Source organism: Thalassophryne amazonica, chromosome 14 (genome assembly GCF_902500255.1).
Source record: "Thalassophryne amazonica chromosome 14, fThaAma1.1, whole genome shotgun sequence".
Lineage (NCBI taxonomy): Eukaryota > Metazoa > Chordata > Actinopteri > Batrachoidiformes > Batrachoididae > Thalassophryne > Thalassophryne amazonica.
In genome coordinates this window covers 91,052,960-91,072,946 of record NC_047116.1, presented here as the reverse complement: position 1 = coordinate 91,072,946, position 19,987 = coordinate 91,052,960, and the positions used below count along the sequence as shown (strand labels likewise).

The 19,987-nt window shown below is 41.7% G+C and overlaps 1 protein-coding gene across 1 annotated transcript in view; it reads left to right on the top strand.

Annotated features, from left to right (window-relative positions):
• LOC117524459 (speckle-type POZ protein-like A) overlaps positions 1–3,646 on the top strand; it is a 33,629-nt gene extending 29,983 nt beyond the window's left edge. The window contains exons 8-11 of the mRNA XM_034186247.1: positions 58–180; positions 1,918–2,060; positions 2,189–2,242; positions 2,810–3,646. Coding sequence (XP_034042138.1) covers positions 58–180; positions 1,918–2,060; positions 2,189–2,242; positions 2,810–2,954 — 465 coding nt within the window. The 3' untranslated portion in view covers positions 2,955–3,646. The remainder of the gene's footprint in view (positions 1–57; positions 181–1,917; positions 2,061–2,188; positions 2,243–2,809) is intronic.
• The last annotated feature ends 16,341 nt before the right edge of the window (positions 3,647–19,987 follow it).

The following is a 19,987-nucleotide window of genomic DNA, read 5'->3' as shown; positions in this document are numbered from 1 at the left end:
AAACCTGCAGTTATGAGGCTGAAATAGTGAATGCAGAAACCTGATCTTTCCTGACAGAACCGTGTTGATATTAGTGATGTGGACCCGGACGTCTTTAAGGAGATGATGGGATTCATCTACACAGGAAAGGCTCCAAACCTCGAGAAAATGGCTGACAATTTGCTGGCAGCTGCAGATAAGGTAAGAGCTTCAGCAACTGTACTGTAAGTCCATTTCTTTTAGAAGGCAGAAATGGACTCTTCTTACTGACGGGTTTCGTGTTTATCAGTGTTCTTCCCCTCCTAAACAGTCATTTTTCATTTTGAATGTTGTGGAAAAACATTACCTGGTAAACCCTGCGTTTCACTTTTTTGCTCCTGTGCTCGTACTAAAAATCTCCGGGGACGCAACCATTGGCTTGTTATTACAAATGAAGCAGTAGTTCATTCAAGCTCGGAGGTAGATGATTCCTTGAGGAACTCGAGTAATGTGAGCAATAAAAATCATTCAGGCAGGTTTTCATTTTATTCGTGGAACTACTGTACATGGGAGTGGTGAACGCTCGGATGATTGTCACTGAGGCACCAAGAGACATGTGTTAGCTCTGCTAGTGGCGGAAACGCTGAGAATATCGAACCATTTGACAAAATATTCAGTGTCTTGTCAATCAGACTCCAGTGCTTTAAAATACTCTCACATCATGTTACAAAAAGGACTAACATGAATAACCAATAATACAAGCACCAGGTTTTGCACAGTGAGTTCATGCGACCAATCAGCTGACATTTCACAAGATGCCTTTCGTGTATCAGTTTTGCATCAGAATGCTCCTACTTGATTAATTAAAATAATATTGATCCGATTTAGTTGTATTTTATTTGCTGTTCATGGTATTTTGATGTTTTGTTTGGCTTACGTGGCAAATTAGTGTGAAGTTAACTACATTATTTATGGTTCCACCTAGCAAATGTTTTAAAAGTGTTCATCTTTTGAAAATAATGTTGTTGTTATTATGTATTAAGTGCTGAATATATTATTGCAACTTTTAATATCTGCCATCAAAATGGACAAATGACAATTTATACCACGAAGAGTGTCATATTGTTGTTGGAACGTGAAAAATTAAATCCGGCATTTTTCACATTCCAGCAACAGTTTGACACTAAGAGTGTCATATGCCTGAAAATCACACAAATCCAATAAGTAATGATGTTTTTTTTTTGTTTTTGTTTTTTTTTTGTTTTTTGTGAGGGGGGGAAAAAATAATTTGGGGGTTGATTTGGTGGCAATTGTGAAATTAGGCGCCATCTTGGATTTCACTGATGCTGTAAAACAGATCCACTGTGATCAGAGCATTTTAATGCAAAAAGTAATTTCTCGATAAGCAATTTTGGGTAGGATTACTTTGAAATGTAATCCAAAAGTAATCAGATTACAAGTAATCCAAATGTATGTACGTACATGCATGTAATCCACATGTATTCTTTCAAAGTAATCCTACCCAACCTTGTCGGTACGTTATTTTGGTGGCCATCTTGGATTTTCAAGTAGCCAATCAACCAGATTTGTTAAGTACTATCTTAAGAATCATCATGCGGAATTTGGTGCATATGCCAACATTTGCACGATTTCACTGTAAAATGGACCTTTTCTGCTCCACTGTGTGTGTGTGTGTGTGTGTGTGTGTGTGGTCAATTCAGTTGTTTAACTTCTAAATACAGTTTATAGAAATGCTACAAATTGCAGCACCAGCACTTTACAACAAAACTACAGTGTAAAGTTAAAAGTATCTCAGTAGTCTTCAGAAGCTGAGCTATTGCAGCACATTTTGTGAACTTTTTTCATTCTGAAGCATAGTTTAGTAAGCATCTAAAGTCCTGGGGATCCACAGTACATTTTGAGTGTACCCACAGCTGTCTGTCTCTCTCCTCGTGCCAGTATGCTCTGGAGCGTTTAAAGGTCATGTGTGAAGAGGCCTTGTGCAACAGCCTTTCAGTGGAAAACGTGGCCGACACCCTCATCCTCGCAGATTTGCACAGTGCCGAGCAGCTCAAAGCACAAGCCATAGATTTTATCAACAGGCAAGTATCGCAAAAAAAAAAAAGCGAGAAGGGAAGGTGGGAAAAAAAAAATCCTTCAGTGATAAATTCCTGCTGCCATTTCTGTTTACCAGCTCTGAATGCTTACCTTTTTTATCTCCTTGCCATAGGTGCAGTGTCCTGAGACAGCTGGGCTGTAAAGATGGAAAGAACTGGAATAGCAAGTATGTAATTAGCTGATATATGTGACACAAGATTAATAACGTGCGCTTATCTCTCCCCCCAACCAGATGCATTAGAATTCATTGTTTTAGCCGAAGTCAGACAGAACGCTATTTGCCTTTTCTGTTTGAAGCTCTATATCTTTGTATCCAAGTTATTAATAGACTTGTACCTGGACAAACCCCGAGAATGGAATATTTGTGGAATATTAGTTTACTTTTTTTTTTCCTGATGCTTACATCGTGCAGCGCTACAGGACACCTTGAAATGTTGTTGACCTTAAGTTTAGCCATGTTGAATGGAGTACACGAAGCCTTTTGTAATTCAACATTCGTGTCAGAATGCGTGCACGTGCAGCACCGATGGCCCCTCACAAGTGTTTGAAACCTGCTATATTTGCATTGTCGTTACGCTCTCTTTTATGTTGATTGGATTTTAATGTGCACACCCTCGTGTGTGTGTGTGTGTGTGTGTGTGTGTGTGTGTGTGTGTGTGTGTGTGTGTGTGTGTGTGTGTGTGTGTGTGTGTGTGCGCACGCGCGCTAACCTCGTTTTTGCCTGTGCTTACAGTCATACCACAGATATAATGGAGACTGCAGGCTGGAAGTCAATGATCCAGTCCCATCCTCACTTGGTAGCCGAGGCCTTCCGCGCCCTGGCGTCAGCACAGTGCCCCCCCTTCGGCCCTCCCAGGAAGCGTTTAAAACAGTCCTGACTCTGACTCCTCCCCAGGACTGGACTGGTTGTGTGACGTATTGGGTTTACAAAAGAAGGACTAGGGATGGCACCACTCAATTCCCCCCCCCCCCCCCCCCCCCCCCCCCAAAACTGAACACACTTGAATAAAGAATTGTGGAGCCTAAGGCCAGGGATGTGGAGGCACCGGGCCAACTGACTTCAAAGGAACGGGCTTAAATTGGTTCACACAGCATTGCTTTCTTGCTTTTCTGCCCCGACTGAATTTTGCTCAGCCCGGGTGGCGAGTCGTCTGCAACTGTGTTTTTTTGTTTTCTTTCTTTCTTTCCATAATTTTCAAAATGGCCTTAATATATCTGCCATTGTTCTGGAGCTGCTCCAGAGTACATCTCTTTTACTCCGTGCCTACCTTGTCACAAAGACCAGGCCTCCTCCACGTTGCACTAGTTCCTGTGAAGTCATTTTGATATGGAGTTCTATAGGAACATAACAAAGGTTTAACTATATGGGAAATACTATATATTTGTAATGTTTAGCTCGTTTTGTGACTAGACATTAAAAAAAGCATGTACACTTTCAGTGCAAGGTTGGTTCTTTACACTTTTTAAAAGATGTGTATGCCCCATATTGATGGCACCATTTCTGTGACCGATGAACAATCTTCCGAAGACCAGTGTATACGAAAGTGTGTTCTGTTGCGTATTTGTGGAAAAAATGACTAATCTGATCCACTGTTAGTTCTTACACACGTTACGATTGACAAGTATCGACACTTTGGCCATGATGTTTGGCCATGATGTACGAGAACATTGCAAGTATTTACCCGATATCCCATGGACTGACATGCTTCTGTGACCTGTTATCGATGGAAATTTTCAGAATTTATTTTCAAAGTATTGCCAACATGCCAATATTAATGTGTTAATATACTGTGGAGAGACTAATGCATGGTCCTGTTATTGTCAAAAAGAACATCTCTGAGTACCAATTTTCTTTTTAACATTTATTTTTCCCTGTATTCTGCAGTCATTTGAGAATTTGTGCAGAATTAAACGACTTGAGTACGTACAAAACTTCCTCTAATAAGCGTTGATATATGTAGGATGTTGAGCATCACTGTTGAAGATGTTAGTCTGTGTTTGGGGAGGGTGGGGAGGGGGTCGTGTTGGTTTTGTAAGATGATGGTACCATCATTACATGATGGTGCTTGTTCTGTCTCATGTTGAGGTGTGTATGTGTGTGTGGAAGTAAAAACGATGTTTGCAGGAATGCGTGCATTAACCCATTAAAACGTTTTCCATCACTGAAGTGACCAGGTCTAAATTCATATCGGGTATTCCTTCAAGCACTTGTTCAGTTACTTCTAGGACTTCTTCCACTACGGGAACCCGTCCTACTTCTCATGTCATGAAGGCTTTCAGAGCTGCTCCTTGTCTCCTTGTCCACCCTAATAGTTCTGCGAGTGTGTCGATTGTAGGGTACATTTCATCATTCCCACTGGAGCACTTGTGTCCTTTCTGGTCTTCGTCCATTGGGAAGCAAACCTGTCACATCTGTACCACCTCCTTGGTCCATCTTGCTGTCACTTGATGAGTCTGGCGTAGCAGTTCTTGATGTCCTCTTCTCCTGTGTGAGTTATCAACCAATCAGGATGGAACCACGCCCAAGGGTTTTTTCAGGTTATTTTTTTGTTGTTGTTCAACTACTTCGGGATGGCATGCCACTTGGATTCTGTGCAACGCATATCGAAAAATCACACGTTCCTTATTAATAATAATCAGGCTTTCACAGGAATTGACACACTCAGCACAATTAACTATACAATAATGTGAATTAACCTACTACAAGTGCACAAAAATCCCATATGAAAGTATTAATAAAGAAAAAAGAGTGCATGTAGACCCCCCCCCCCGAAGCATTTTTGAGGGGTGCCAATTACACTCAGGCAAATACAATACACCAGAATTGTCTCACTCCCTGAACAATCACCTTTCAGGGCATTTGCCACAGTGGAGACTCCCAAAGGCATCAGGCTCCCTAAAATGGCTTGACAGTTCCTGTGGTTGAACATGGGCTTATTGTTTACTGTTTGTGGTGCACGAGCTGAGCTCTGATTTATTTCTCTTCACTTTCAGTCAACGCAGCAAGTTTGCGCTTTGCACACACTTGTCTTTGCTTATTCGAACTGATCCAAGCTCTTGGCAAAGTGAACTGAAGCTTTCACACATTTGTTATGCACAAAGATGTGCGCTTAGTTCATGTTATCTAATGCGTAAACAGTTTGTCATTTGATTGTATGATTTGCGTTATTTTTCGTGCAACTTGGTTCCATATGTTTTGCTCCACTGAACGTAACTGCTGTTTCTTTTTTGTTAAAATGTGCCGATGACATGAATGATCTATCAGCACTTGGGCTTTGCCTTATTTCTGATCTACTTGGGTGTATACGTTCTTTCCGCTGCACTCAAACATTCATTATTTGTGTATTAGCACACTTAAGGGTTAATGTTGGACTGTTAAAATACATGAAAAGCAGTTTTCCCTCTTTGTTTCTTGTGTGAATGCCAGACATAAGCTCTAATTAAAGTGACGCTGAAGCTGCTCTCTCCAGCTGGAACACAGGCGTGTTCAGCAGCAGCTTGCTGAATCCAGTCCTCTCCTCTCGGCACAGATCCCACCCAGAACCCTGATAACATCTCTCTCTGCTTTAGGATGCATCTCCAAGCTTTCATCTTCATCTTCCATTTTTCTTATTCCCTTTTTCCAACGGTTGAAAGAAGATTCCTGCAATGGCAGTGCGACGTTACGAAGTTTGTTGCCATTTGGATCAGAGGACGTTCGGGATGCTGAGCCAGAACATTCAGATGCTTCATTATGAAGAAGGGCTCACTGAGGGATTACAGCTAAACCGACTCTCTGGAAAATCTTCATTTGTCTCATAAGACTGAATAACAAAGTGGGTCAGTTAAAAAAGAGACTCCTGGTTGACATGTTTACGAAATTTAAAATGTTTGTCTCATATAGTTAATGTTTGCCAGAAAATGTGTGCTGGTAATTATTAAATTGTGCACTGCAAGAGGTACTTGGGGCTTAATTAATTTCCAGTGTTTGACAGAGTACATTTTACAGAGTACAGCTGTGAAGGGTTGTGGACACGCCCCCTTCCCAAGCTTTGGAAAAACCTTTACAGAATGATCACAACTCATTGTGCGTTAGTTCTGTGAGCATCCTTGTTTTTCATATCAGAAATTCAAATGGCAGAGGAGGAATTCGCCACGGAGCCACTAACGGCGCAGGACAAAAGCACCTCCGTGTTGGTCTCACAGGACATGTTCTAACATGCCCAGCTCTTGCGCCATTCGGAAGATTGAGACGGCTTTTGGTGGCTTTTCAGTCGTGTGACTATACGAGAAATTATGGACGAGCTGGACATGCCACAACATGTCCTGTGAGGCTTCATCACGGCGTTGCTTTTGTCCCGCACCATTAGCGGCTCCGTGGCGAATTCCTCCGCTCCTCTTTCCATGACAAAAACTCCTGTAACCGTGGAATATGCCGAAAAAGTGGTATGTCCAGATCTTCTGCCATTTCTGTAGTAGTCAGACTACGTCCCGGATCAACACAGCATTCAGTTTGGAAATGATCTGGTCGTTTCAGCCTGTTGATCACCGCTCTGAGCGCGGCGCGCCCTCCACCATTGTGCGCCATCTTTAAACTGGTTGTAACACTCCTTAATCTGTGTGATCCCCATAGAATCTTCCCTGAAAGCCGTCTGAATCTTCCGAATGGTGTCCACCAGGCTGTCTCTCACAGTTTCTGGAAAAATTTGATCCACCAAAGCTCCAAATCGTTCAGACATTTTCCTCACAATAAAAATCCGACGAGGGGGGTGGACCACTGCTCACTCAAAGCGTGCTCACAGGCGAATGACGTAACCGACAGGCGTGAAAAAACTCACGCATGCGAACGAAGGTTCAAGCTTGGCTGATGCAAGCGCACATGATTCAAATCCATATAGTTTTTTGCAAAAAATAAAAAGGTCGGATAGTTTTCTAACAGACACATATATATACACACAACAAAAATATAAACGCAACACTTGGTTTTGCTCCCATTTTGTATGAGATGAACTCAAAGATCTAAAACTTTTTCCACATACACAATATCACCTTTTCCCTCAAATACTGTTCACAAACCAGTCTAAATCTGTGATAGTGAGCACTTCTCCTTTGCTGAGATAATCCATCCCACCTCACAGGTGTGCCATACTAAGATGCTGATTAGACACCATGATTAGTGCACAGGTGTGCCTTAGACTGCCCACAATAAAAGGCCACTCTGAAAGGTGCAGTTTTGTTTTATTGGGGGGGGGGGGGGGGGGGGGGGGGAGATACCAGTCAGTATCTGGTGTGACCACCATTTGCCTCATGCAGTGCAACACATCTCCTTCACATAGAGTTAATCAGGTTGTCAATTGTGGCCTGTGCAATGTTGGTCCACTCCTCTTCAATGGCTGTGCAAAGTTGCTGGATATTGGCAGGAACTGGTACACGCTGTCGTATACGCCGGTCCAGAGCATCCCAAACGTGCTCAATGGGTGACATGTCCGGTGAGTATGCCAGCCATGCAAGAACTGTGACATTTTCAGCTTCCAAGAATTGTGTACAGATCCTTGCAACATGGGGCCGTGCATTATCCTGCTGCAACATGAGCTGATCTTGGATGTATGGCACAACAATGGGCCTCAGGATCTCGTCACGGTATCTCTGTGCATTCAAAATGCCATCAATAAAATGCACCTGTGTTCTTAGTCCATAACAGACGCCTGCCCATACCATAACCCCACCGCCACCATGGGCCACTCGATCCACAACATTGACATCAGAAAATCGCTCACCCACACGACGCCACACGCTGTCTGCCATCTGCCCTGAACAGTGTGAACCGGTATTCATCCGTGAAGAGAACACCTCTCCAACATGCCAAACGCCAGTGTATGTGAGCATTTGCCCACTGAAGTCGGTTACGACGACGAACTGGAGTCAGGTCGAGACCCCGATGAGGACGACGAGCATGCAGATGAGCTTCCCTGAGACGGTTTCTGACAATTTGAGCAGAAATTCTTTGGTTATGCAAACCGATTGTTTCAGCAGCTGTCCGAGTGGCTGGTCTCAGACGATCTTGGAGGTGAACATGCTGGATGTGGAGGTCCTGGGCTGGTGTGGTTACATGTGGTCTGCGGTTGTGAGGCTGGTTGGATGTACTGCCAAATTCTCTGAAACGCCTTTGGAGACGGCTTATGGTAGAGAAATGAACATTCAATACACGTTCCTGCTGTCAGCATGCCAGTTGCACGCTCCCTCAAATCTTACGACATCTGTGGCATTGTGCTGTGTGATAAAACTGCACCTTTCAGAGTGACCTTTTATTGTGGGCAGTCTACGGCACACCTGTGCACTAATCATGGTGTCTAATCAGCATCTTGATATGGCACACCTGTGAGGTGCTCACTATCACAGATTTAGACTGGTTTGTGAACAATATTTGAGGGAAATTGTGATATTGTGTATGTGGAAAAAGTTTTAGATCTTTGAGTTCATCTCATACAAAATGGGAGCAAAACCAAAAGTGTTACGTTTATATTTTTGTTGAGTGTATATACAACCCCTGGCAAAAATTATGGAATCACCGGCCTCGGAGGATGTTCATTCAGTTGTTTAATTTTGTAGAAAAAAAGCAGATCACAGACATGACACAAAACTAAAGTAATTTCAAATGGCAACTTTCTGGCTTTAAGAAACACTATAAGAAATCAGGAAAAACAATTCTGGCAGTCAGTAACGATTACTTTTTTAGACCAAGCAGAGAGAAAAAAATATGGAATCACTCAATTCTGAGGAAAAAATTATGGAATCATGAAAAACAAAAGAACGCTCCAACACATCACTAGTATTTTGTTGCACCACCTCTGGCTTTTATAACAGCTTGCAGTCTCTGAGGCATGGACTTAATGAGTGACAAACAGTACTCTTCATCAATCTGGCTCCAACTTTCTCTGATTGCTGTTGCCAGATCAGCTTTGCAGGTTGGAGCCTTGTCATGGAACATTTTCTTCAACTTCCACCAAAGATTTTCAATTGGATTAAGAGCCAGACTATTTGCAGACCATGACATTGACCCTATGTGTCTTTTTGCAAGGAATGTTATCACAGTTTTTGCTCTATGGCAAGATGCATTATCATCTTGAAAAATGATTTCAGCATCCCCAAACATCCTTTCAATTGATGGGATAAGAAAAGTGTCTAAAATATCAGCGTAAACTTGTGCTTTTATTGATGATGTAATGACAGCCATCTCCCCAGTGCCTTTACCTGACATGCAGCCCCATATCATCAATGACTGTGGAAATTTACATGTTCTCTTCAGGCAGTCATCTTTATAAATCTCATTGGAACGGCACCAAACAAAAGTTCCAGCATCATCACCTTGCCCAATGCAGATTCGAGATTCATCACTGAATATGACTTTCATCCAGTCATCCACAGTCCGCGATTGCTTTTCCTTAGCCCATTGTAACCTTGTTTTTTTCTGTTTAGGTGTTAATGATGGCTTTCGTTTAGCTTTTGTGTATGTAGATCCCATTTCCTTTAGGCGGTTTCTTACAGTTCGGTCACAGACGTTGACTCCAGTTTCCTCCCATTTGTTCCTCATTTGTTTTGTTGTGCATTTTCAATTTTTGAGACATATTGCTTTAAGTTTTCTGTCTTGACACTTTGATGTCTTCCTTGGTCTACCAGTATGTTTGCCTTTAACAACCTTCCCATGTTGTTTGTATTTGGTCCAGAGTTTAGACACAGCTGACTGTGAACAACCAACATCTTTTGCAACATTGCGTGATGATTTATCCTCTTTTAAGAGTTTGATAATCCTCTCCTTTGTTTCAATTGACATCTCTCGTGTTGGAGCCATGATTCATGTCAGTCCACTTGGTGCAACAGCTCTCCAAGGTGTGATCACTCCTTTTTAGATGCAGACTAACAAGCAGATTTGATTTGATGCAGGTGTTAGTTTTGGGGATGAAAATTTACAGGGTGATTCCATAATTTATTCCTCAGAATTGAGTGAGTACATATTTTTTTCCCTCTGCTTGGTCTAAAAAAGTAACCGTTACTGACTGCCGCAATTATTTTTCCTGATTTCTTATAGTGTTTCTTAAAGCCAGAAAGTTGCCATTTGAAATGACTTTAGTTTTGTGTCATGTCTGTGATTTAATTTTTTTCTACAAAATTAAACAACTGAATGAACATCCTCCGAGGCCGGTGATTCCATAATTATTGCCAGGGGTTGTACACACACACACACACACACACACCACAGGGTCGGTTTAGTTGTGAAAACAGCTTGGTTGCTTGAGGAATCGGCACCGTCTTAAACCCAACACAAAGCAGGGCACAGCACGTGTGTCAGTCCTAATTTCCAACTGACACAGCTGTCGTTTTTGTGCCCAGCACCCACGGTCTTAATTAGCGAGTGATCGTGCAGTCACCTGTGCGCTCTGTGTGTCTCTGTGAGGTGTGGTCGGGTGCAGCACCAGTTCATTTCTATCATGGTGCTGCACAAAGCAACTGCACCATAAAGCACCAAAAACAGTCTGATTTTGAGTGCACTCAAAAAAACTGACTCATTGGATTGGAGTTCCATCTAATAAATGTATGTAGTCCCAACTAAATGAAATTATCTTTGAGTCGGGGCTACATACATTTATTAGATGGGAATCCTGCTCATAATTGAATTGGGTTCATCCAATGAGTCATTTTTTTGACTGTGCAGTGTTTTTGCTCTTTATTCACTTTTGTTTGGTTTTTGGCACATGATACTTGTCCACAGGTGTGTGTCTTCATGGAGTAATGAAGATGGTTAACGGAAATGTATCGGGCTAAAACTATATATTGAGGAAACGTAGTGGCATAAAAGAAAATTACCAGAAATGTATAAATAACGAAGTACAGATGCATCAAAGCTCTTCTTAAGTACAGTAACGACGCTCATGAATCTTCCACCACTCATCAAACGAAAATAAACCCAAAAATATTCCCCAAAAACCCCTTAACTCTGGTTTGTGCCTCATTTTTGCACTGCCTTGGCTTGTGCTACATGCTTTAGACCGTACCTAATAGTTCGTCAGCATAGCATCTTGTATCTTCAAGGCTCATCAGCCCAAATCAACCAAAATTACCATGAGTAGTCCCAGTGGGAGGACAAGCACCATAGCAGCAGTGAGCTAATTTGCATATTAATAAGGTAAAGTGTGTGTGATCCTATCCACTGGTAAGGATCCTTGGGTACTGCTGGATTGAGGGACTCAGTGGAGGTGTGTGGTTTACACTACCAGCTACATTTTGGCCATTTCTCTGGTCTATATCCAACACGCAGGTGCCTCACTGATTAGAATTCCAGCACCTGCAAAAGTCCAGTTAAGAGGATACTCCTATTTCACCTGGCCGCTTTGAAGAGATGATGATGGGCCAGTTGCCTAAGTGGTTCCCATTCAGGGACCAAGGCAGTTTTGTGTGGAGGTGGTGACGCATGGCATCAGCACCTGCTCCTAGACCTGGGGTCAGTGAGCATAAAATAATGTTTTACTCCCCACGATCACCAGTGTCCTGCTCATGGGGCAGGTAAGTGTTGTCGTCCAGTCAAGTTATTCAATATAAAGCCCCAACCCACCACTAATTGCAAAAAAAAAAAGTTTCATGTGGCATTCTCCTCCCAGGAATAACATTAAAAATAGAGAACAATAGAAGTGTTGGGAGGGCCCCAAATCGTGTGCTAATTTATGTTAATTTGGTATGACCATCAAAGGAACCAGTCAAACAACTGAAAATCTTGTAGCTGTCATCAAAAGAAGGACTGAAATGCTATTCAAATTCACCTGTAGTGTTTTTAGAAATACTAGAAACTGAAATTGGGTGCCCTTTTGGATAATTAGCTAATTATGCTGCTCAATTCTAAATTCATGAAATATGCAGAAATCTTTCTGACTGGCCCAGGTACTGAACATGATTGAATTACTGAAGCTGTGGATAAGGCATTGTGTCCCTGTACAATGGAGGAAAAAATTACGGCCTCGACAAAATTAGTTGCCAAAGATGGTCAGATGTTAAAAAGAAATTCAGCCACAGGTTTTGCCACCAACTTAAGGTGTAGCAAAGTATCACTATGTGTCTTCCATCAAATACAGTGAGGCAAAAAGTATTTGATCCACTGTCAATTTTGCAAGTTTTCCCAACTACAAGGAATGGAGAGGTCTGTAATTTTTATCCTAGGTACACTTCAGCTCTGAGACAGAATCTAAACAAAAATCTTTAAGGAGTCCTTCTATTCTGCACTCTTTACCTGTATTAATTGCACCTGTTTGAACTCGTTACCTGTATAAAAGACACCTGTCCACACACTCAATCAATCACACTCCAACCTGTCCACCATAGCCAAGACCAAAGAGCTGTCTAAGGACACCAGGAACAAAATTGTAGACCTGCACAAGGCTGGGATGGACTACAGGACAAAAGGCAAGCAGCTTGGTGAGAAGACAACTGTTAGTGTAATTATTAGAAAATGGAAGAAACACAAGATGACTGTAATTCTTCCTCCATCAGGGGCTCCGTGCAAGATCTCACTTCGTAGAGTAAGGATGATTATGAGAAAGTCCAGAGCTACACGGGAGGACCTGGTCAGTGACCTGAAGAGAGCTGGGACCACAGATGCAAAGATTACATTAGTAACACACAACACCGTCATGGTTTAAAATCCTGCAGTACAGCAAGGTCCCCCTGCTCAAGCCAGCACATGTCCAGGCCCATTTGAAGTTCACCAGTGACCATCTGCATGATCCAGAGGAGGCATGGGTCAGATGAGACCAAAATAGAGCTTTTTGGTATCAACTCCACTCGCCGTGTTTGGAAGATGAGAACAATCCCAAGAACACCGTCCCAACCGTCTGTGAAGCATGGGGGTGGAAACATGTTTGGGGGTGCTTTTCTGCAAAGGGGACAGGACGACTGCACCGTATTGAAGGGAGTCGTGTATTGTGAGATTTTGGGTCATGCTCATGGGTCATGGCTACAGGTCTTCCAGCATGACAACGAACCGAAACACACAACCAGGGCAACTAAGGAGGGGCTCTATAAGAAGCATTTCAATGTCCTGGAGTGGCCGAGCCAGTCTACAGACCTGAACTCAATAGAAAATATTTGAAGGGTGCTGATATTCCAAACCTAGATGATCTGTATGGAGGAGCGGAACAAAATCCCCATTGCAGTGGTCAAGAACTTGAAAAGGAAACATCTGACCTCTGTAATTGCAAACAAAGCTTTCTGTACCAAATATAAGGTCTGTTTTATATTGAATCAAATGCTTATTTCATTGCAATAAAATGCTAATTAATTACTTAATCATACAATGCGATTTTCTGAAAGTTTTTAGATTCTGTCGCTCACAGTTGAAGTGTGCCTACGGTAAAACTTACAGACCTCTCCATTCTTTGTAGATGGGAAAACTTGCAAAATTGACAGTGGCTCAAATACTTATTTGCTTCACTGTATGTGAATGGAAAGGAAAAAGCCTAAATGCCACTGAATATGAGTAGACGGAAAAGAACGGCAAGTTAATTCCGGTACAAACAGACCTTCCTCCAGCTCCTGACCGCTTATTGGACATTATTCACTGTAACTGTAAAACCGGATGCAGTACTTTGAAATGCACCTGTCACAGGCGTAACCTTGAGTGTACATTTGCTTGTGGAGGCTGCAAAGGATCCAGAAATTGTGAATGAACAATCACAGAGCTTCAGTGTTTCAGTGACTTTGGAATCATCTCGCGCCGGGTTTTGTCTTATCTGGTACGAGGCTTACTTATTGTTTAAGACATATTTACATAATTACAACCTCTTTGGGATTCTTACACGTTATTTGAACACTTCCTGAATTTGACACTTATACATATTTGTACAAAGTTCTAAGCATTATGGTAAAATAGGTGTTCTTTTCAAAAATGGTGATACTTTAGTTTAGCTTATCATTACATAATTAGATAATTATCCAAAAGGTCACCCGATTTCAGTTTCTAGTGTTTCTAACAATCCTACAGGTGAGTTTGAATAGCATTTCAGTCCTTTTGATGATGGATACAAGATTTATAGTTGTTTGCTTTTTTTTTTTTTTTTAGTGGTGGGTCAAGTCTCAATATGACTGGACGATTAAACCTTGACCATATGTCACACCTTAACATTTATCTGGCTGTTTAAATGAATTTAATTATGCTTAGACTTGTTTGTTGGTTTATTAGTAGAACAGATTAAAAACAACTTTCGTCAGATTGGTGATAAGATGGAGACTCACATTAGAATGTAAATTAAATGTAACCAGTATTTCCAGGTATACTAGCGACCCAGTCTTGGATAAGCGGTTGAAGATGAGTGAGTATCTCCCGGTATGTGTTTTCCAGTGGGATTCTTAAACCAGACATCATTCATGAGATCAATGCTCTACCAGGTCAATGAAGGGTAACTGAGTGAGCAGAAACGGATTTAAATCTGAATTTCATCTTGTTGTGTACCCCCCCCCCCCCCCCCCCAACACCACATTTTGACCTCATCCCAATGTCGCAGGTGCTTTTCACAATTAACAGACTTCACCTGTGATGATCTGGACAACCACCAGTTTATAACCAAAGGATACATCACTGTGGTGTCCAATGGGACTCCAATACCAGGGTTCTCACTTGCGAGACCACTGCTCTACCACATCCGCTAAAGGGGAAACCCCTGCTAAGACTGCTCATCACGCTAGTTACAGAAAGGCTCAAAATGAAAGTGAAGATTACAGGTGTTGGCAAAACTACTATATTTGCGCATTGGAGTACCACACGAAATTCTGCCTGAAGAGGGGGTGGGTGCTCGAACACTACCAATATTATGTTTGTCAGAACACTCATTTTAATACATTTTCGGATTTAATCACAAATAAAAAGATAAATGACAACTACGTCCGTTTCTGTCCTTTTTTCATTCATTATGTTGTCATCTGATGTCTGCTGAGTCCATCAGAAAGTTATGTACATGTACACACAGCCCAGTCTCACGTTTTTTTTTCATCCTCCCATGTTAACTCGCTATTTCTAACCTTACCCCTAACCATAACCCCCCCCGCTGCACTTTTAATTACGTGCACCCACCATGGAATGAATTAGAATAAATTTGTGCTCCCATGACGAAAATTTTGCACTTTTCGTGACAGTATGACGAACCTATAGATTGATGTATATTTCATGCTGCTGAATCACGACATGCTATGAGACACGGTTGACATGCTCAAAATATGGCACGGACATCAGACAGAGAACTTTCCCGATGGCTGTTTTGTCCTGTCCTTGTTCATAGCTCGCCAGTGGACGTCCTGTCGATGTTAAGTTGCAACATAAAAACTATCACAGCAGAATTCCGTCTTAACCTTCACAAACACTAGGCATTGTCCCAGAACACTTCCTGTTTCCTTGCACAAGACTTTTAAAATAAGAGCACATTTCAACATAAACCTCGATTCCACTCCCTGTGCACACTGTTGATGTCACAGGTAAGACGTGGGAGAGATGAGAAAAATATCATGAAAACTCTTTTTTCTGCTTTTACAATGTGTCAGGATCACGAAGTTCATTCATTGTGGGTGATTAATAAACTTTAATAAAAAAAATAATAATTTTGGGTGGGCTTAAAAAAGGGGGTGGGCTGATGCTTGGCCCCAGGCACGCCGTTATGGGTACGGTATCTGCCTTGGTGTCCCTTCTAGTTGATATAACTTTCCTCTGAATTTGCCATATTTATCAAGCCCATTGTATTGCACCTAGCTACATGTACATGCTGATGGATTTGATTTTTACACAGTCTTGCAGATTATTGACCACATAAGGAAAGTCTTATTGACATTTATCGTCTTTAATAGCCGTTGTATATCGTAGAACATCACTGAAAACCAGCAGAACCGGAGTGGCTGGTGTGTCTCTGGAAGGATTTTGACATGTAGTCAGGATGCTCGCTGTGAGCGGACGCCTCTCTCTGATCAGATAAGAGTAATGGAGGCGAGTGAAAAGCTCCCCCGTCCCTGACGGCCACAGCAAAATGGATGTGCTCCCTGAGGTGTACCGCTGGTATCATCCACGCCTGTGGACACAGATTTATTGGCCATTAAAAAGCTTCACTGAAATGTACCTCTTAAAAACGGCATGTTTGTCCCGCTGAGGAGTCCTCGTTGGAATGAAACGCAACAGCCGTGAGCGGCGACAGAGTTCAGCCGACTCAGTGTGACGTGCTGGGACCCGAGTCCAAACATGGTTTAATGCCATAAAAACCAAAAATTCATCTTTACAGTTTGAGTTTTAACAAAAATAAAAAAAACCTTGAAATCAGGTATTTCCAAATAAAAGTCTACTTACACTATACACACATACGCAGTGCGCTTATTCCTATTTTACAGGGGAAACCATTTAAACAAACAGGAAGTCAAAATCAGTACAAGAATTACAATAAAAAAATTACATGAAACCGTGTGATATGACTGAACAAACACCAAAAGTAAGGGATATTCATATATTTATATACTGTATCTCTTTTTTTCTTTGTAGAAACAGTAAAAGAAACGGACACCATTTACTCTGAAGCTACATGTAAGCACGCGTCTGCAGCACGGAGTTACACGTTAATACACCAAATTTACACAAGGGAGCAAAACTAAAACATCAACATAGAACAAGTCTTTATCGTACAGCCGTCCTCATGTGGGATGCGATCGTTTACAGCCTGTCGAGCAAATCAGGTTTGAAATGACTTTCAAAGTGGCAGCACATGAGTGGGAAAAAAATCAAAATTAAAAAAATCCTCCAGATATGTGCCGACGCTCTTCGACGCGATGGCTTCTGGCTGCCGAGTTGAAGAACGTTACAGCAATTTATTACAAGACCAAGTGTTAACCACTTTCGCACAAAAAAGTCATCTTAAGCTGGCTGAGAAACGCGTGACATTTTCAAATCCAGTCCCATTTCACATTAATATTCAACACAGATTGAGCCCCCACCACCACCACCGTCTTCTTATTGGCTTCTTCATTCTGCACGTTAGGTAAATGAAATTTCCCAGGCTAATTAAAGGCAATTAAAGACAGGTAATGTCAGGGCTGGTGGCAGAACTATGGTAAAGTGCTGATAATTGTCTGCCAGACTCACTAAATCCACCTGTCCTGCAATTATCGCGTTCCCACACCTCTCCTGACACGATAATCCACGCTGGGCCCGGGCGGCACAAGGAATATTTTAATATCTCACAGTGTCATAAACCGGCAAGTTTTAAATATCAAACAGCCTTCAGATTACATGTGACTTATGGTTAGGCCTTGAGTGAACTTAGATTTGTTGGATCAATTTCTTTTTGTCCCCGACTATTAATACTGGGCTCAATCATTCGTTTCACTTTATTTCTAACCTGCAGCCCAGAAAAGGGGATAAAGATAAAAGGTGTGAATAAATCAGAGCTGCTAAGAATGCCCATGGATCAAAGTAATCTCAAATCATACGTACCACCCCCCATCCCCCACCCCCTGTGATCTGTTAACATGTACAAACGGACCATGGCGCCACAAGATCATTCTGTTTCATCAGAATGTGGTGATGTAACAAAATGGCTCATGCTTAAAGGAGTCATGTTAGCGTACTCTCACGGTGGGCGTTCTGCTTGATAATATGTTATAAAAAGGGGGTGGACGGGTTCACCTGCACATGGTCAATATTACAAATAATGGAACATAATGGATCACTTCCCAGCTAACCCATTAGAGTATTAGCGATACCCTATGTGACCTGGCCACCAAACCAACCCGCTACCAAACTAACACTTATCACACTAACCTACTGGTTCAGGTATTGTTGTGGTTAAATAGGCCATGAGACACAGAATCAAACGGGTCCCTCAGTTTCTCCACCCAAGAGTCAGAAGCAAAGTGGAGACCCAGGTTGAAAGCCTGGGCTGGTTTTTATACTTAGGGAATAACCCTGTTGTGTCTGATGATTTGTGGATGTTCATGCTGGTTTTATAGTCGCAAATTGAGCTTTACCAGCGATGCGTTAACGGAGCTGGTAAAACAGATATTTGGGTCCATAATCCAGCATGAACATCCGCAAATCGTCAGATACAAGAGGGTTATTCCCATTCTAATCCAATTCTGTCGTTTACGTGGTTTATTTTTCTGTAGGTAATTCGGTCAGCAAGGCTTACCGTCGAGGCAGGGCGCAGGCACGGAGTAATCCATCAAATGTGAAAATTGATCAAATCCATCAAATGTGAAATGATAATTCTGTATCAGAATCCATATTAATACTTTCATATGGTAGCTTAAATTCACCCATTTTGGCATTGTCGTCGCTATGAGACTTTCTCTCGTTTTGATCTATCTGCGTAGCAGCGCACATCGTCAGGGCGTGGAGTAATACAAGAAATGTGAAAGGTTGAATATTTTGCGACCATATACCCGATATTGCGTGATCTGAAATCTCACACGATTAACCAATCAGATTTGTGGAAAAAATGTAATTGGATTAGAATTGGACTTTGACACTTTGATTAGCTGTTCTTCTGCGTCACTAACTGGGGTCGTTTGTTAGGGTGTACTGGGTCAGAGACACAGTAGAGCCAGGACCATCCTGACATATTCACATCCCAATAGTATTTTATTAAAGTATATTTACTTTCATAACGGTTTGCTTGGTGTGAGTATTGAAAAAACATGACCAGTGTATTTCCTCATTAGGGTTGGGTAGGATTACTTTGAAATGTAATCCAAAAGTAATCAGATTACAAGTAATCCAAATGTATGTACATACATACATATAATCCACATGTATTCTTTCAAAGTAATCCTACCCAACCTTGTTCCTCAGTCCTAAGAGATCAGCTACCTAAAATCATAAAGATACACATTGCCGCTAAAAGTGCTAACAGGTGCTAACCTTGCTAACATAAATTAAATAACGCAAACATTTCACTTGACGTAAAGACTGCCAGATAGACTTTTTGGATGATATGCTCAGGCAATTATCCACACAACAAGGCATGTACACACAGGTATTTGTAATAAAAGTCTCAGTCCTCAACAACTACCCGCACAAACCTATGACATCATCGACAAGCAGGATGTGAAAGCAAGAGAAAAACCTTGTGAAGACTTTTTTTTTTTTTTTTTTACAATGTGTTGAGTCAGTAAATTTATTTTCATTTAGACGAGGGGTTTAAGCAACTTTCACGGAAGAAGGGTGTGGATGCGTGCTTGAGGTGGGCGTTCTGACCTCTGGATACAGTATGAACCTTTTCAACAGATATCAAAATTTGTAGCCAGAAATACTTCATACTCACTGGGTTTTATTATTAGTTTCTCAGGATTTTCATAAATGATTTGTTTCTGTGCTTCCTGCCTTTAATGGAAAGGAACTGCAACTGGCCACACCCCCAACCCATCTCCAAAGTGTCTCCTATGGGAGGGCGCGGCTATACGTCACTTCGGGCAAAGTGGCGAATCCAAAGGCTAGAATTCGTACTTCCGCAACTCGCCGCCCAGTGAAAACACACTTGGGCTGTATGCTTGTCTATTAAAATCAGCTGGTTTTGTTTTTTCTCTAACTTGCTTCTCACAGCCAGCTGACAGCTGTCATTTCCTGAAACGGTGAGATTTATACACCAAACTGACCTGAAATGAACATTACATTACATTAAATTGACTTAACTGATGAGTCTGACCCCTTTGAAAAGTGACCAAATTACAGGTAATTGTATTGCGTTGAACAAGATCATCATAAGACGTGTCTCAGATCATCATAGCAAAAGTGAGTTGCTTTGTGTGTTGTGTGTGTTGTGTTTTTTAAATGGCAGCTAGGAAAATCACGTGCATCCACAGCGCACGGGGTAGTTTATGTTGTACCTCCTGCTCAGCGAAACACATAGATAAAATACATTAAAAA